General features: G+C 33.4%; 3 protein-coding genes across 3 annotated transcripts; 1 reads left to right on the top strand and 2 right to left on the bottom strand.

The window, feature by feature from the left end:
* Positions 1-2,346: 2,346 nt before the first annotated feature.
* Positions 2,347-9,242, bottom strand: LOTGIDRAFT_225923 (hypothetical protein; the record flags this gene model as incomplete). Its single annotated transcript, XM_009050759.1, has 7 exons — positions 9,073-9,242; positions 7,981-8,206; positions 7,381-7,434; positions 5,913-6,041; positions 4,855-4,986; positions 3,115-3,240; positions 2,347-2,475 (listed from the first exon to the last, which is right to left on the bottom strand). The coding sequence occupies exons 1-7, from the start codon at positions 9,156-9,158 to the stop codon at positions 2,347-2,349; spliced, it is 882 nt and encodes a 293-aa protein (XP_009049007.1). The 5' UTR covers positions 9,159-9,242.
* Positions 9,243-10,051: 809 nt separating this feature from the next.
* Positions 10,052-13,416, top strand: LOTGIDRAFT_238607 (hypothetical protein). The gene is made up of 5 exons (XM_009050758.1): positions 10,052-10,111; positions 11,163-11,337; positions 11,713-11,864; positions 12,417-12,558; positions 13,087-13,416. The coding sequence occupies exons 1-5, from the start codon at positions 10,078-10,080 to the stop codon at positions 13,340-13,342; spliced, it is 759 nt and encodes a 252-aa protein (XP_009049006.1). The 5' UTR covers positions 10,052-10,077; the 3' UTR covers positions 13,343-13,416.
* A 588-nt stretch (positions 13,417-14,004) lies between these two features.
* Positions 14,005-18,528, bottom strand: LOTGIDRAFT_238606 (hypothetical protein). Its single transcript, XM_009050757.1, is given in 8 exon segments — positions 14,005-14,220; positions 14,240-14,454; positions 14,985-15,518; positions 15,821-15,856; positions 16,043-16,597; positions 16,845-16,922; positions 17,879-17,906; positions 18,384-18,528. The coding sequence occupies 7 exon segments, from the start codon at positions 18,420-18,422 to the stop codon at positions 14,447-14,449; spliced, it is 1,278 nt and encodes a 425-aa protein (XP_009049005.1). The 5' UTR covers positions 18,423-18,528; the 3' UTR covers positions 14,005-14,220; positions 14,240-14,446.
* Positions 18,529-19,368: the final 840 nt, after the last annotated feature.

Below are 19,368 nucleotides of genomic sequence, written 5' to 3'. Positions count from 1 at the left end.
GGGGGGGGGGGGGGGGTCTCCTTCGCACCCATGAACATAAAATTTCTCGTTATAGCTATTCGTGAATTGTATGCAATTTGTGACGTGTACAGTGATCTTTTATTTGAAATCAAGATAAAGTTTTAAAATTATTGTTCATCCAGAAATATTAGAAATATGAACGTCACTTAGATTATGATTTGAATCTTCAAGCTAATGGAACAGGTTTCGTATAATATGGTTGTTAAGTGAAATCGTGTCGCTATCTGCTAGCGATTTGAAGCCGATAGATCCGTATACAATGGCGACTCGTTGTTATCGTGTCAGATATTTGAATACCGTAAAGATTGTCGGCATCTTTGGATGATACATCCAGTTTATTCATTTAATGATTTTCACCCTTATATGAAATATAACGAAAATGAAAACCTTTTTGAAAAATATTTATTCATAAGACTTTAGAGATCGTGAATTACTTAAAGCTATCTCGGAGTTGTTCCGTAAAAAAATATAGGTTACAAATGAAATTCGATTTTAGCGATTAACCAATCAGATGGCTTGTACACTAAAATCATCTTAAGTTAAGTTTCCGAGAATACGGCCCCCGATAAGCGGGAATATGCGCAATTTACTAATTATCTTTCGAAATATCTATATTATTGTCCAAATGTAAAAACCCAAGGACTAACATCCGAAACGCCGTACGAAACCAAAAATCCAAAATAACAGTTTGGCAATGCATTGGTAGCAGCTAATGAACATTTCATATGAGGAAGTATATCAACCGTAATGAAGAAATAAAGAAAAGTTAAAACTGTATGTAATTGTGAAAACAATTTGAAAAGTAATAACAAAATAAAGTTCGTATTAAAGGAAAAGATGCGCCATTTTTGGTGGTTGTTTTTAATCTTTAATGTAAGTAAATAGCCTTCAGAAGTACTAGAAATGTACGAAAATCACATAATTTCACTCACTATTTCTATGTCTTTTCTATATATCATAGAGTATCATACATTGACGAGTCGTCTTTTTAAATTTCAAACGCAGATAATTCTGGACATACATGGATTTGAAGGCTTAAATTTCGACGGTGAGTTGTGAACACTATTGCTTAGCTAAAAAAAATCCCCGTTTCTGAGACTAAAGTATGATTGGTGAAAAAATGGCGCACCTATCCCTTTCAGGCTCGTAGCCAGACTGTTTGTTCGAGGGGAAATTAAAACAATTAAAAACGAAAAATGAAATAAAATAAATAAACTATCACAGATATACTTAAAGATTCACTACCTCTTACAATAAACAAAACATTTAAATTCTCCAACTTGGTCAATAATTCTGTATTCTGTTGTATATTTATTACACCAGGTAAGTCCACTGATAAACATATTATACTCTTATTGACCAAGTTTGAGAATTTAAATTTTTTCTTCATTCAAAGAGGTAGTATTCTTGTCACATTTACATGGTATATTATATAGATGTACATTCCACTCTTTCTCAAACTTAAATAACAAACAGACTTGATAATTGAAGGGCAGATGATTTGTAAGGTTTCTTTATCTTAGACTGCATGATATAATACGTGGTCACAAAACATGAACAATTTCTGAGGGAAATTAAAACCATATGTATATCATCACATTAATAATAAAAATAGATACTCTTTTATTTTACATGGGTAGGAATACACAGAGTGACATAGTCTAACATTCAGCTCATTTTTACAGTTAGGCATCTCCACAATGGTAAGTTATTATTGTAGCAGAGCTAATATTTGAGAATAATTATCTAATTATGTCAAGGTATTAGACAAGAGTTTGAAATAGATTGACATTGTGAAGATGAGATCTATGTAAAATGCTGCCTAATAAACTCATAAAATATTTGTGTTGATATTCATCTTGTATAATAACTTCTGATGGACTGGAAAATAGTGGACAATGCTTTCAAAAAAATTAAAGGGACAGCTGCGCCATTTTAGGGGGGGGGGGGTTGATTTGAGTCTGGAATATATGTAAATAGTCTTCAGAAGTATTAGAAATGTACAAAAATCGCATAAATCCTTCAAAAATAACTCAAACTAGGATTTTCTTTTTAAATTTTTATAGATGTCTTTTCTATATATAGTCTCAATAAATGACGACTCGTCTTTTTAACTTTCAAACACGGCTAATTCTGGAAACACATGAATTTTAAGCCTCAAATTTCGATGGTGAGCTGTGAAGACTATTACTGATTGGCTTAGCTAAAAAATTCCAGTTTCTGAGACTAAAGTATGATTGGTAAAAAAAAGTGGCGCCACTGTCCCTTAAAGTCTCCATTTATCCAAGATGTGCACATATAGATTAAAAACACTTAATGATCAATTCACTTGGAATTGTCTATATATTTATGAATGTCTCTATGGTTTGTGCCTTTTCGTTTGGTTGTCAATGGATTACCCTTTTCCCCTTTCTTCAATGCATGGATTTTCCAGGCAAATGCAAAACATTCAGCCTGAAAAGAAACAAAATGAAATATACTTTTACTTGCTTCTTTTCTGCTCCTGACTCAGTCCATGGAAGACCATTGGGAGGAATTATTGCCCAGGGGGAAATGGAGGGTGGGTGGCATTAATCATAAATTTCAAAGCGTAAGTAAACTAAAACTATCACAGAATCTATCTGTGCCCTTTCCTACCACATATTTGGCAGAGTGCAGGTTCAGAACGGTTGGTGATAATTGAGGAAGGTGATAGACTGAAATTGACCTCATTCACCCTGGACATGCAGAAAATAGTGAACAAACTTTTGGCCCAATGGTCACATTGAACTATCTGGAAATGTGGAGTATGGATTTTATATCCATTCATGGTTAATTGTTTTTTACATTCCAAAGAAGCTGATTTATTTTGGGGAGGAGTGATCTCACCCAGATTGAAAAGCACAGCCATCAAGTATTTTACAAGGGTGAGGGCAGAACAAAAGAAATAGACAACCATTTTTACAAGGAAAACAACTTGAGTTTATGGAGATCCTTTTTCTTCCACCTGGTCCTTGGTGAAACCTCTTGGCTTCGAATATTCCAGGATTATCTGTACCCATTTACAGCTGGGTCCACAGTGATTTCAAATAGAATAGGCCTATAGTTACTTACAGGTATAAAATTATCAGTCTTATTTTCTTCCTCTAATTTAGAGAGCTCGTCGTCTGTCAGTAATGGAAGTCGTAGATTATGTACAAAACTTTCTCCAACCTCCTTTATAGATTTCCCTTCTATAGTCTGAAAGAAAAAAATATTAATCTATATTCAAGAATAGGCTATATATTATGGAGGGGAGAAAATATTAAGCCGTTACATACCAGTAGACCTTTCGAACCAATTCATCAAAAACTGTATATTCTGTAATTCTAATGAATTATCATGTATTCTTAATCATATCATATGTGTTCTTATTGCATATAATTATTGAGTTTTAACCAATCTTACATGTCAATCTTCACTGTTACTGTTATTAACCTTTGTTACCCACTAATCTCTATTATTTTTCACCTGTTAATCCCTATAATTCTTAGTTGTTATATATTCTGGTATCTTTTTATTCTCTCATTATTTCATCTGATAATGACACATGTAAATTGTGTTGAAACTTTGCGTGTTTCATCAGTTTATTAAAGAAAAATGCTTAATTCATAATATTTCCTTTGTTACCCACTAATCTCTATTATTTTTCACAATGTTAATCCCTATAATTCTTTGTTGTTATTTATTCTCTCATTATTTCATCTGATGACAACACATGTAAATTGTTTTGAAACGTTATGTGTTTAATATTTCATTAAAAAAATATGCTTATTCCATAATATTGCCTTGTGTTTGTTATATGTACTCCTCACTTCTAAATATCGTTCAAGTCTTATGGATGTTTAGATTAAGGCATATTATAATATCTATTCTCTAGTGAAAAAGGATTATTTTTAAAACATTAGTACTTGAATAAATCATTTTTGGTCAGTACAAAATATCAGGGTAGGACAAATAACAGACCTAAAAACCTAAATAATTCATTTCTACAATAAATCATTTATATTTAGATCTATTTAACTCCTTGATAAATCACAAACACCTCCAATTTACCCTACTGACCTAGTATTTTCTCTTATTCATTAATTAGAATATTACCACTTAGAATGAACATTATAACTTTCAGACTTGGCCAATAACAGTCTATTCAACCAATAGACAAAAAACCAAAATCCAAAACAACATAGCTGCTATACATCAATAGCAGCTAATGAACTTTTCACATGAGGAAGTATATCAATCAACAGTGAGTAAGTATTTCAAAATGAAAAGTGGTATCAGATGTCTAGAAGAGTAAGCATACCGTGCCTGGTGCCACATATATATGACATATTCATCAGTGGACTTACCTAATGTCATAAATATACATCAGAATCCAATAAATCCAAAAACTATGATATTTTTGGGAAAATTAGGCCTACTTAGTTTAGAAACATCAGATGTTACTGGTATAATAATTCTATCAGATATAGAGGGTTATGGTATAACAATAACCATATCATAGCAATTTCTTAAAATAGATGCTTCCTTGCTAATGGCATAGGTTGAGATTATATCTTCAGATTTTTTAACCTGGTTCCCTCTTGTCAGGTAAGAGGGGCTGACATGGAAAAAGCGTCCAGTCGTTTAGAGAGGACAATAAACTGAGGCCTGTTATGCCACAGGCTCTCAACACTTGGAAATCGAAAAAGAGCAGGATAATGATAAATGTCCTGGCAAAATTTCCCTCATTGCACACTACATGTCATTGTCTGTCTTCATTAGCCCATAAAGTGCAGAAATGTAGTAAATCAAATCTTAACCTATACTTACTGAATTGACGTTAGCCCATTCTTTAACAGCTTTATATAAATCTAACTCATCTATACACAACTGATCACTGGTTAAAACAGTTGCTAAACAATCAGGAGACAACTCTTGAAAACCTTTTGATTTAAACACGTCCTGAAGAAAATCATACAAAATAGTTCAATATCAAAATGATCAATACAGAATTTGTACTGTTGGCCCAAGGGATATTACTATAAATTGTTCAAAATGACTAAACATCATTTTTGAAGTATAAATCCAGAACAAATCTAGTATAAATTTCTCTCGCAAATGTATCAAATACTCACATTGGATAGCATGCTAGGCAAGGTAACATATGCCCACTGGCGGCTTTGAATAGGATTTGACAGAAATCTAACCATGCAAAGCATGAAAATTTGAACTTCAAATGACACTCTAAAGGATATTGTCATCGAATTTGTTTGACCAGCCCATAGAGAACACATTCAACTACTGGTATCTGTATTATTTTCTAGATTCCAAATGTTCAATAAGCATCAATTTAAATGAGACATTATAAAGGATAGCTTCAGTGCTATAGACTTTTTTACGCGTAAGCCATATTGAATCCAGAACGAGGCTCATAATGCAAACAATAAAAAGGTTACGTTATGTCACTGCATAAAATCACCACCTTGACGTCTTTAAAGGCCTACTTCTCCAACCCCACTTACTCAAAACTAATCATATTATACATCATTAAAATCAGAAGTAATAAAGCTATCTAATGATACTTTCAGATGAATTTTACCTGCACAAAATTCTGAGAAAGGCCAGTTTTAAGCCCATTTTATCACTATTGCTTGGACGTTTAATGATGTCTCATAGGTTATTTCTTCATCTAATGTTGCCATGTTATCAATGGATGACATAATTTGAGTTATGAACCTCCCTTTCAGTATCTCAAAAACGAAGGTCTATAGCCAAAAAGAGAGAAAAATATCAAGTTTGCTCCGAAGCCTCATCAGATTAAAATAAATCTGTGTTCCACCATCTTGAATCCCTGTGAAGTAAACAATGGGATGAAACTTAAAGCTTACCATAGTATGAGCAGCAATAAACTGTACACTTTCATCTCTTAAGTCATTATTACTAAATTTAACAGCAGCTTGTATAATATCACAGGCATTACTTGTATTTAATATTTCTATTAAATAATCTGTAGTCAACTAAAATATACAAAATACTATAAGTTACTGCAGCTTGTATAATATCACAGGCATTACTTGTATTTAATATTTCTATTAAATAATCTGTAGTCAACTAAAATATACAAAATACTATAAGTTACTGCAGCTTGTATAATATCACAGGCATTACTTGTATTTAATATTTCTATTAAATAATCTGTAGTCAACTAAAATATACAAAATACTATAAGTTACTGCAGCTTGTATAATATCACAGGCATTACTTGTATTTAATATTTCTATTAAATAATCTGTAGTCAACTAAAATATACAAAATACTATAAGTTACTGCAGCTTGTATAATATCACAGGCATTACTTGTATTTAATATTTCTATTAAATAATCTGTAGTCAACTAAAATATACAAAATACTATAAGTTACTGCAGCTTGTATAATATCACAGGCATTGCTTGTATTTAATATTTCTACTAATAATCTCTAAAATATACAAAATACTATAAGTTACTGCAGCTTGTATTTTATCACAGGCATTATTAATATTTCTATTAACTAATCTGTAGTAAACTAAAATATACAAGATACTATAAGTTACTGCAGCTTGTATAATATCACAGACATTACTTGTATTTAATATTTCTATTAAATAATCTCTAAAATATACAAAATACTATAAGTTACTGCAGCTTGTATAATATCACAGACATTACTTGTATTTAATATTTCTATTAAATAATCTGTAGTCAACTAAAATATACAAAATACTATAAGTTACTGCAGCTTGTATAATATCACAGACATTACTTGTATTTAATATTTCTATTAAATAATCTGTAGTCAACTAAAATATACAAAATACTATAAGTTACTGCAGCTTGTATAATATCACAGACATTACTTGTATTTAATATTTCTATTAAATAATCTCTAAAATATACAAAATACTATAAGTTACTACAGCATGTATTTTATCACAGGCATTATAAATATTTCTATAAACTAATCTGTAGTCAACTAAAATACACAAAATACTACTAAATGCATTTGGCTAGGTGCAGTTACCACATAAAATCTACAAAATAGGTAAAATGTAAATTGCCTTAAATCTATTGAAACCATAATCCAATTAAAAAAGTGATTTATCTCCCTTGAATGGAAAAAGACTCAATATATTTGGCCTTCTGTCTACTGCCTTATAATTTTATGATTAGAACTAGCCTTCCAGCTCTGTTACTTTGACATTCATTCTTGAGTATTTTCCTTTGTAATAGCATCTCCAAAAGATTTTAGTGCAAAAAAAATCCAAGTATTGGTACTGGTAGGCCTACTGATTGATAGTTCATATTTATTTCACCTACCTTTTGCAATTCATCAAGACCATATTCTATTGAAGTCTCTAAAACATCTAATCCCTGTAAAGAAAATACAAACATTATTAGCATTCATTTGAAATTTCTTTTGAAATAAAACATGTAATAACATTGCACAAAATGATTTTTACTTCTGCATTTCATATTTTAAATCTGATCTTATCATTTTTTCAATTCATACTTCAAATTTTGTTTTCGGTGAGAAAAATAAAGTATTATTTTGTTTTAGAATTTTGTGTGAGTATCTGGGACACTAACAGCATCGTATTGCATCAATCTAATTTTTAATCTGATGTCTATTGTTCTTGCAATTCCATATAATCTATGTGTTTATGTTGTCAATATTCACAATTATAATCTAAGACATCATCAAGTATTTCTTAGATGAAAAAAAAACACAGATATCTGTTGAAAAATTGGATGCAAATACAAACCATTCCATAAATGACACAGATACACATAATAAAGCTAGAAAACCTGGCTATTATTCCTTTAATACCGGTACCGTAACTATATATAGAGATTCCTGTGCCATTTGAAAAAATTATGATCACCCAGCCCTAAAAAAATCTTCAATCTAAAACTTACAATTTTGGAGGTCATAGAAACACAGTTGGTATAAATGAATTCCAACATGGCTAGAAAGACTTCAGGTGATGTTTCAGTGAGGACTAGTGGAACATCTTTATCCTTATGTTTATTATTTCCAACTTGTTCAGAAAACATAGCTTTAAACACGGCACATCGGGAAGCTAAGATACATCGATGTGCATACATTGGCTGTTTATTTGGTCCAATCATAAACTTTATATCACTGGAAAAAAAATCAAAATTGGTACCTTCGGATCATAGTAAAATGTTTGAAAAAATTTAATGATAATTGGAGAAGAAAACTGAAATAAAAGAAGCAAAAAAAATCACCAAAATTAACATACAGTGTACTTAAAGGGACAGCATTGCCATTTCCCGCAGTCAATCTCACCTTGGTCTCAAACAGAAACTGTTCAGTTAAGTTAAACAGTATAGTATTCACAGCTTACTGTCGAAATTTGAACCTTCTTAGCATAATCTTATGTATATATCTCTTTGTAAACATAATCATATACTTCTTAATTCTTATCGAAAAAATTGAAATTTTTAACCTTTTTAGAAGGAAATCCAATAAATTCATAAAACTTGGTAATAATTCATTAAACCTAGTAATTTTGAAACATGCTTAGAAACATATTTCAATAATTATGTAGTTTAACAGATATATCGTCCTATATAGAGATTTTATTCTTTAGTCATGACACATGGAAAGTTCGACTGATGAATATATGCACTTGTTAAGTTTTAGACTTTATATTTTATATCCATATTAACAGACAGTAAGCTTATTTAAATAATTTCATCTTATGCAGTATATTATGTACAATGCATAGCACCATTGATAGAATGGCCATTAATTCTGTCACTAACTCAAATATTTCTACAGCCTATAATATGAAATGAAATATCTGTTTCAGAAATATTTCTGATATTAAATTTTGATTTTATCATCACAAAAATATTTATAACTACAAGGTGTCATACTTTATACTTCTAAGAACGCAAAGACGTTCTAGGCTATCTAATAATACTTACTACTATTCATATTTAGTAAAACGAAAAACAGTAACAAATTTTACTGGAATTTACCTATTTTCTTTACTGTTCACCATCTTTTTCATTTGAATAGCAAAGTTGGAGATGTCTCCTCGCATCACCTTTTCATACAAAGCCATTTTCTTTTCGAAACTAAAAAAAACGAACACAAAACAGTAATTATTCCTAATAAAATATTAAAATCGTATCATTTTGACGCCATGTTGTTTATGTGTTGTCAAGCAGGTGTGTGCTCGCGTTAAACACTACTTCCTCTACATTGCCGTCAGACCACAATTATTGCTGCCTGTGGTACGGTTAAAACTGATAAAATATAATATAACAGGATTTCAGCTGCCTGTATCAGTGTATCACTTCTTTTATAAATAAGATTCGGTATGATGATATCAGTTAGTGCTTTAAAGGGACAGATTCGCCATCCGTCCGACCAATCATACCTTAGTCTCAGAAACAGGAATTTTTAAGCTAAGCTTATCAGTAAATAGGCCTACTAGATCGGACTCCCAACAATAGGGGTAGCTTATATGTGGGGACTGACAAAATGGAAAGAGGCAGTCGAGGCTGGAATTCAAAATATTCTGTGGAAGCGTCATAGTCGCAAGCCTATCATTGGGCGTCTGAAAAGGCTCTCCCAAGAATACTTGCGGTAATTGAATCCATTCTGACACATATTTTGGTGCAAAAACGTCATCTCCATATTTTAATCTTTAGGTTGATTTCGGTAAATTTCTTAGATTGGTAGTTAATTATGTAGACTAGAATTATCAGAAGACAAAAAACAGATACAAAATTGTAGCCTAGGCCGATTTTTAACCAACTTTATCACATTAAAAATAATGATGATATTATCGCCTGGTTTGAAAACTGTGAAGAGAATATGGACAGGTGATAACAACTATAGCAATCACCATGCTAACCAATTAACAATATAAATTGCAGAAGAAGTTATATATAGACTGGTAAACCAAGGATCAGTTACGCGACACTAAGACTTGATCTTAATGCTTGAAATATCGAATCGAAGAGGACATATCGGAGATGATTATAATGGAGGTCGGACACATTTTAACAGGTAAATGATATACAAATATTTAAAGGACAGGTTCTCCATTCGTTTGACCAATCAGTCTCAGAAAAGGGAATTTTTTAGCTAAGCTTATCAGTATAGTGCTCAAAGCTTACTTTCGAAATTTGAGCCTTCAAATGTTCAGAATTATCCGCGTTTGAAAGTTAAAAGGACGACTCGTCTTTTCTTGAGACTAGAAATATAAATTGAAATTCTTAGTTCTCGGTATTTTTGAAGGAATGATGCAATGCTGTTACATTTCTACTATTTTGAAAACTAAATATATTCAACACCCAAATCTACCCTAAAATCAAAACTGCGAATCTGTCCCAGTAAAACAGAACCTGAAATAGGCTGTTACTCAGATGTATTCTAATCTAGCTATAGAAACAATGTCAGACAGACGACAATTTGCTACTGACCAAATATCAAAACTGCTTGTCAGTCCCAACAGTAAAGAGCCTTTCCACCAAGAGATGGTAAAAAAAAGTTATCATTTTGGATTTAGCTACATTATTTCGATGACTTATAATCTATACAGATCTAAATGCGTTCGTTTCGATCTGATTCTCATTTAAAGGAGCACCTTCACTATTTGTTCGACCAATCATACCTTAGTTTAGCTTACATAATTAGTAATAGTGTTCACAGCTCATTGCCGAAACTCGAACCTTCAAATCCATGTGTATCCATAATTACTCACGTTTGAAAGTTAAAACTTCGACACGAATTTTAGTGACACCATGCCATATATAGAAAACACATATATATCAATAGACAGTGAAATTTCTAGTTTGAGGTATATTTGATGGGATTATGCGATTTTCATACGTTTCAGTACTTCTTAAGACTATTAAAGCACAATAGAGACCCAAATCAATCCCCAATTCCAATTCCAAGGCATGAAATGAATGTTAAATTCTTTACAGAACATCATGAACACCCATTTTAAAAGAAACTATTATCTCTTTGGCAGTGTAAAGTTTTTCTGATTCGTTGAGGAACATTTGAAAATAAGTGTGAACACGGCTTTTAATTGTTATTTCTTTTTTTGTAGTTGGGTTGTGTATTATACCAAGTTTGTTGTTAGGTCTATCATCAGCGAAACAATGTGAACACACTAGTGTAACTGAATGTTATGATCCGGTTTTAAATGCAACGAACACCATTCTAAATCAGGATCGTTCAAGCAGCTCTGGAATCAAAGTGGAAAATATTTGGACAATTTGCAGGTAATGACATATCTAGGGCCTGTATAACTTGATTTACCTTCGCTATACCCAATTCTTCAAAACCATCTTAAATAGCTTGAAGGTTAGAATCCCTGTTAAAGGGATTCTAAAGAGGTTTTCTAAATTTTTTATGTGTATCGGGGGCACTTATAGCTTCAATTTGCCCCATTCCAATTTTCATTCCGACGTCTGTGGTTCTTTCAAATCTACTAAAACCAAAGCGTTTTATGACGTCACTAGAGGGGAGCTACAGGAAGCTGTTATTAATATCTATGCAGTTCCCCTATAGTGACGTCATAAAACCCATTAGTTTCAATCTCTTTACAATGCCTTTTACTTTTGTGAAATAAACATCTATTCTGTCGTATTTTCTAGATATTATTATACAGCGGAAGGATGTCTTCATGAAAGATTGAAAGGCTGTAAACGATCCAATCAGATAAACAGGGACAAGGTAGCTTTGTACAGAGACTATGTAGTGAGAAAGGGAATTGTTGGTTTGTGTGACAAACCGGACATCATTCAAGGTGAGTCGCCATAAGTTCATTTCCCCGTCCGGTGACACACAATGCATAGTTTGTACTTTAATCATCGGTCTTTCCGTATCGCGGGTAATGCACTGACCCACAAGTATCTTCGGGGTACAGTACATTCGAAGTGTCCTGTTTTACTATATTACCTCAAGCCCCGTGACACCAAGGGCGTCTCCCATCCCATTCAGTTTCACTTAGAGGATTCCATATCCTGAGATATAAAAGGGTGTCCCCCATCCCGTGAGGGTTCAAATCTCTTGACAGAAATAACGTCCCGACCCACGGATAGAAATGGTGTACCAATTCTGTGACAAAAATAGCGTGCCCATCTCTTGATACCAAACGTGTCCCTTATCCCGTGACACAAACTTTCCTACCCCGTGAAATTTGGAGCGTCTCCACCCAAAGAGGGCGTCTTATAATGAGCGTCCCCTATCCTTTACACAAAGGATAACCCACATCCCGTACTCCATAATGCAAAGGACACCCCCTCCAAGTGATAGAAAAAGTTCACCCATTGACACATTCAAGTCACCCTTATTTCAGCGTATGGAATATATAGTGATTGTATCTATGACAATTGGAATGATATTGAAGTTTGCCTGGAGAATATTGCCGGACGATTGAATAACGCTTTGATAAAACACCCCGATGATCTAGACCATTCCATCTCTTCACGGTATTGCAGGTAAATACGTATAGTCGTTACAGTTTGATTGGAATACATTCTGATCACAGAAAACTGCCGTCGTGTTTAGTAAAACTCTCTGTAGCAATATGCATCCATATTCGATTCTTTGGTGTGGTTTTGTACTGGAGAGTATTGCTTTTCTGCGAAAAATGGAGTAATAGATGGCATATCACGTGAATAATTGTCGTAGACATGCAATGTTTTTCTTTTAAACTCAGAAGTTCTGAAATAGGCTAAAATCGGCTTAACAATAGGCTACCCTTTGAAAACCACTTATTCATCTTCTGTAACGTGTTGGTTTTAAATCCCTCCCTACCGCACCTATCGCCCCAACCCCTAATAAAAATTTGCGGTAAAAGTAGTAATGTTTATTTTAAGGATCGCAGATTTCATACTAAGAAATTTGGCGGAATTTTTGGTTACGTCTTTTTTTTTTGCATAATAAAACGAAACAAATCAAAAGCCTATTTCTTTTCTCACTCTAAGATATTTACAACAATAATTTAAAACACACCTTCATTTCAGTTTTGTTCAAGATATTTTAAAATGTTCTTACAATCATATGGCAGCTGTGTGTGGACACGAATCTGGTCAAGTTATGAGATATTTAGTCAGAGATTACCTTCCGATCAAAGCTGTCCAAACATGTGTTGATGAAACGCTCCACGCACCTTTTGGTTATGATGACGTCAGTTCCGGTGGAGATGATGCATTGTTTTTAGGTTTAACTGCACTGGTTGTAGGGGGACTTATGTTGTTTATTTCCATGGCTGTTATGTAAAAGAATAAAGCTCCAGCAAACAAAATTTGTTACCAAGTGGATGTATGGTAGTTTTGCTTAGAAATATACTCGTTCGTAAAGCACTGGCATTTTACATTTAAAATCGTTTCTAAAACGTTAGCTTAGTTCAAGGGAGGTAACTTGTGTTGAAATTGGTATTTGGAAAGAGGTTTCACAGGAAACATTAGTTGAGGGGGCGAGCAGGGACACAGAATTTTCAAGGGGGCCACAGTCTACTCTGCTACTCTGCTACTCTGCACCCCAGCATCATTTTCTAAGAATTTACATCCGTAAATTTATTACATTCAAGGGAGGTAACATCTAAAGGTGTGTGAACACGAACGGTCTTGGTCGGAGACTTTTGTCTCTTGACCGGTACGGGCACACGAGGAGACAAAAATCTCCAGTGAGTCGTTTTCCCATGAAAATGAATCTGATTGGAAGATGACGGTCTGTCATGCAGACGATAAAGCTATCGGAGACAATTATCAAACTTGTTAGATATTATGAATCCTGTCGGCGACACGATAATTGTATCGTTGAAGCACGCGCACACACGAGATTCGAGTCGGCAACAAAAATCTCCGACCAAGACCGCTCGTGTGACCGCACCTTAAGAAATTGTTTTGGAAAGAATTCTTCGAAAGAACATGATCGATTTAAATTTTAATAATATATTTTATTAATAAATAATCTTCATATACAATACATACATAAAACATAAAACATAAAACATAAAACGATCACATTTGGCACAAATTGTAGACAAAAATATTGAGCAGAAATAAATATCGCACCTCCTTAAAAACTTCGAGCAATGTGTTCACATTTTGTTATTTATGGATTCACATTTTGTCTCCTAATGATTTTGTTGTTCATTGTTTGAGAAAGTTTCACAACTCCAACTGGACGGAATTATAATCGATGGCTTATTAAACGATGGAATAGTCTAATTTGTGGCTTTTATCCATAGATAACACTTTTTTCGATCATTTTGACGACCATAAAACTTTAAATATATTGCACACGTCACCATTAGTTACTTTCTCACCGGTTATTATATCATGGAATGGAATTGATTATAGATGGTTCTGTACCGTTACTTTAAAAACCTGAAAAAAATAATCAAAATGATATAAGATTTCTAAAACAGAGAATTAAAGTGAGCTTAAATAGCTTCTCCTTTTGCACACAAATTCGTGCGTTCTTGTCAGTGTCGATGGTTCGTGTTGATCCGTGGTATTTCCATTCTTATGTAACATCTGTTGGCCATTCATTTTCTAGAGTTCACATAGCTTTTATTACATATTTAGTAAACTCGTTTCACGAAAGCATTAAAGGGATTGTAAACAGGTTTACTAAATTTTTTATGTGTATCGGGGACACTTATAGCATCCATTTGCACCATTCAAATTTTCAACCAGGCGTCTGTAATTCATACAATTTTACTTAAACTAAGAGTTTTATGGACAGATTTTGCGAGTGACGTGATATACAGTTTAGTATTTCTATAATTACAGGAATGACGGAAAACTGGCGGACACTCACTCATACAAAGAGAAGCCATACATGGCCCTGATCTTAAAAGTGTAGAAAACCTCTTTACAACTCATTAAAAAAATTTTTGAAGTTCTTTACGTACCTCTACAAACTGTTTTTAAAATGTCAAGTTTAAAGATCGGCAAGTCATCATAAGATGGTATTATTATTACGTTATCACCGCCATAACCATTGGCTATCATCTTTAAATTTTTCATATTGTCTTTTTTACCAATGTATATCACATAGGTTTCAATCTTTACAAATTTATTTCTTTTCGCTTCTATTTTAGCCTTTTTCGTTATTTCGACATTTTCATCTAAAAATACCACAGCCGTTCTCTGCATACCCTTTCTTCCTCGTGAAAAACTTCGTCTCATTCTTCTAAGTAAATCAGCCAAATTTGGAAATCGAATCTTAGCGATTTTGTCTTGTAGATCTTTGATTCCTACCAATTTTCCTCCAGCACTCAACCCCGAGGATTTGCTGAGCATCATCCCGGTATTGATGTCACCATTGGTGTCAAATTCTCTTAATATATCGTAAATAAAGCTGATGACGTCACCAGCTCGACTGGTTCCCAAACCAAAATGTTCTACTCCAAAGATTACGTCAACTGGTCTTTTAGCTTCACAAACTGCAAAATAATAATAGGACAAATAAGGCAAAGAGAAAGAAACGAAGTTTTACTGTTTTGGAAAGTGAAAATGACCAACTGTTTTTGCAGTTCGTCTACTGATAGTGCGCCTAGATCATCATCATTATCATCATCATCATCACTTACTAAGTAGTTCTTCCTACTAAATGATTAACTAAGACTCGCTCTACAGTTGTTCTTCCAAATAGATCTGATGTGGGTAATTTAAGCATGAAAGGCTATCATTTCATTTATGCGTAACCGAGTTATCAATTATTCGTGAGATTTAAAAATCAACTTACCTTTGACTTCACCTTCAAATGGGGGACTTATCTGATCTGAAATATATAATGAAGATATTAAAATTACTTTGATAGTCACTAGTTAGTGCGATTAATATCTTAGATTGCCCGAAGAACTTGTTTCGGGTTGCGAGGGAAGGCTTCGCCACTCGGTTGTCGGATTACAGACGATGGGGTTTCGAGGACTTGTTGGCCTACCTAAATATAAAAAGGTCTACTTACAGTCACATTCCTTGATGTGAAGAAGGCTGATTAATGATTCTACTATCTTCAGATTATCATGTGAAAACACAAATCGTTCTGCTGGAGAAGAGGCCATGTGCACCATTTTTGACTTTCGGCCAGTCGTTACTGTGAAGATATACACTCCCTTTTTCTTTAAGGAATTGGCATTCCATGATTCCATTTTAGACTTTCCAGAGTTTCCATTGGTTAACATGATAATAAAATGTCCTGCGTCTCGTCGAGATCCAAAGTCGGTGAATACTTTAGTGTCCAAATAACTCAAAACGTTTCCGGTATCTTTTTTCCCGCCAATTTTAGGAACTGCTGCAATGGCGTTTCTTATTTGATGATGTTGGTCCAAGACTCCAGATCGGATAATAAGTTTTGGTTTGTCGCCGTACGCCACCACGCCTACTCGAACAGTATCTTGCTCCAGATAGAACAGATTTACCAATTCACTAGCATACTGTTTCTGTTTCTCTACCTCCTCTGCTGTGACGTCATCGGATGTATCCAGAACAAAATACACGTCCGCGGGTTTCCCTCCACATCCTTAAAGGAAAAAATGATGATGAGATAAAATTGTAGGCCAGATTCATTGCTTTGAGTTGCTCACTTGAAACGAACAATTATGCTTATTGAGTGAATTAAATAAAAACCATGACTATCATATTCTGCTAATGGGGAAAGATACCCTTGCTCCATTTTGACTCTCCTGCAAAGACTTCATCCAAAGTCAAAGTCAAGGTGATCTATGTGTGTTTTAAAGGCAAATAAATCTCAATACGCAATTTCTTACCATTTGGAACTGTTTTATAAGAGGTGTCTCTTTCACCAAACCATGTATGAGAGTCTGATTGTAGTCTGTTAAACCAATCTAGAAAATAGAATAAAAATCGGTCTCTAGGATGATTATTTTAACATACGTGGTATTTTCTTTGATAATGTCATTTTCACAATGTCAAACTATTACGAAGTACTTCTACTACTTTGATATCATTAAGCTTTTTTGTATCAATGAAGTAATTCGATTGGATTGTGCGCTAGCGAAAACAGCCAATCAGCCCTCGACATGTTAAAAACTGTGAACCTCTGGGCTTTTGCACAGACTAAATCGTCTGGCCATTGCTCTGATTGGCTGTATTCGCTAGCATACGGGGATTACTCTTTTTTTTAAATCTAATAAACATCACGGTATTTACAAACTTCCGTGATGCAAGAAAGGTGCCAAATGATGTCAAGGTATAAGACGAGGTTCGTAATAGCTTGCCATTGAGATGGCAGATGCCGTTAGCTCTGCTGCAAGTTTCTTGGCTTGTTTTGGGTAATACTAATACGGGGTTGTGGCAGATCGTGTCTATTTTGACCTTTTATAGAATTATGGAGAATGTAGACAATTTGACTAATTTTGATTTGACAGGATAAAATAACAATTTGGTGACATATTAACCTTTGTTAAAGGCCGTTTTCAGATAATTACATTAACGAGGATTATAATCTGCACGTATGTATTCCATACAGTCAACGGCAAGAATCGTTTGGTATTGTAGGCCTACATCAAATTGTACTAAAGTGAAAGGTATTATAAAGAGGTTTCTTAATTTTGTATGTGTATTGGAGACGCAGATAGCATCTATATGCATGCACCATTCAAATTTTCAATTAGACGTCTGTGGTTCCTACAATTCCACTTAAACTTATTTCATGATGACGTCGCTAATCGCGAAGAACCTTGATATTTAAAAGGCATTTGTAACGTTTATGAGACATTTGCCACGTCTTTTACTCTATAGCCTTGAAAATGCAATAAAAGCAATAAAATATAAAGCTTACCTGTAGGTTTTCCCTCACTACCTAACACCTGGAAAATACAAAAAACATGGTTTCAGAAAAACATATAGAAGCCTGATATCGATATAGAGAAATTCAATTGTATAAATTCAACTTTTTACGTGTACAAGTACTTGCTATTTTCAGTCAGACATCTGTAGTTTTGCAATTTCGCTATCTAACTATCATAAAAGTTTTTAAAAAAAGTGGAATTGTAAAGACCCCAAACGCCTGACGTAAAATTGAAATGGTGCAAATTGATACTTTCAGTGTCCCTGATATACGTAAACAAGTTAAGAAAATTGCTAGACAATCCCTTTCATGTTTAATAAAAATCTAGATACTTATCTGCTGAATACAAAATCTATACTTATTCATGGACAATTTAATCAAATACCTTTGAAATTTAAAATTCTGAATTAATTTTCGGATTTTGATAATGTTTCAAAATTAACTAAATATTACACTAGTTTCTTAAATAAGTTCTGATATACTTCAATATACTCACCAAAAGGATAGTTACAATAATACTTCCAATAGAATACATCTTCTTATACAATTACTGTTAACAATAGCACTTGAAATATATATCAACTTTAAAACTTGTTAAATAAACTTCTTATATTCTTAACACTTTCACTAAGTAAGTATTTCTTCACTTGAATAGCTTCATCTTAATCGTCGGTATTTATACAGAAATAATTTGGAGGCGGGGAGTTTCTCGCCCGCTGATTTTATTTTCATTCATAAAATTACTATACCGTAGTACACACTTCCTTATATGGTGTATATATTTCCGTCATACTTACCGAATATATGAATTGCATCCAATTAAATCAATTATTAACATGTTCGGTAAACTCCGTCATACTTCGTTAGAAGTCGCCCAGTATACGGAAACTGACGATGTTTACCGAGATTTAAGAACTAACACAAGTGTATTTATTTATAGGCAGTCATAACACGCGACTGGAACGGAAATCTTTTCAATTTCTCGTCATTTTCAAGAAAAATGTAAACTATTTGACCGAACCTTGATATTCTATACGAGAAAATTTTTCCAAACCCTGTTTAGTGTACAATGTCCATTGAAAATTTCTTTTTTTTTTACGATTTTAACTCTTCCTTTTTTCCGCATGTCCTACATACACGGAAGAAGTAAAATTTAATTTGTCCACCCTTATGTATTTAAAATTCCATTAGGCCTGCTTACATTAAATAATTTGAACTTATATAATATATTCTATGAAAATCTTAAGTATCTGTAAAAAGGACAGAAGATCTGAACAGGGAGTTTAGAACGTCCAGTGGGTAATGGAAGAGAAATCCAACGAATTATCCAACAATCAAGTTTGGCACAATGGCACGTTTTCCTTACTCACAATACAATTGGATCATAACTCTATTTGCAATACGAAGTAGTCGACAATTACTGACCATAGTGCCCTGGTTCGGGTGCCCCCAATCCCCTATCCCCTCAACTCCAAAATAGT

The sequence above is a fragment of the Lottia gigantea genome, assembly GCF_000327385.1.
Source record: "Lottia gigantea unplaced genomic scaffold LOTGIsca_154, whole genome shotgun sequence".
Lineage (NCBI taxonomy): Eukaryota > Metazoa > Mollusca > Gastropoda > Lottiidae > Lottia > Lottia gigantea.
Note: the sequence above shows the minus strand (reverse complement) of the source record. Positions and strands in the feature narration are given on the sequence as shown.

Bases quoted from the DNA above. Each gene is read 5' to 3' on its own strand.
- LOTGIDRAFT_238607 (XM_009050758.1), top strand. From the start codon at position 10,078: ATGATTATAATGGAGGTCGGACACATTTTAACAG. The intron at 10,112-11,162 runs GTAAATGATATA...CTTTTTTTGTAG, and splicing joins GGTCGGACACATTTTAACAG to TTGGGTTGTGTATTATACCA. The intron at 12,559-13,086 runs GTAAATACGTAT...CCTTCATTTCAG, and splicing joins ATCTCTTCACGGTATTGCAG to TTTTGTTCAAGATATTTTAA.
- LOTGIDRAFT_238606 (XM_009050757.1), bottom strand. From the start codon at position 18,422: ATGTATTCTATTGGAAGTATTATTGTAACTATCCTTTTG. The intron at 16,923-17,878 runs GTAAGCTTTATA...TCTATTTTCTAG, and splicing joins TAGTGAGGGAAAACCTACAG to ATTGGTTTAACAGACTACAA. The intron at 16,598-16,844 runs GTAAGAAATTGC...TTTTCCTTTAAG, and splicing joins TTATAAAACAGTTCCAAATG to GATGTGGAGGGAAACCCGCG.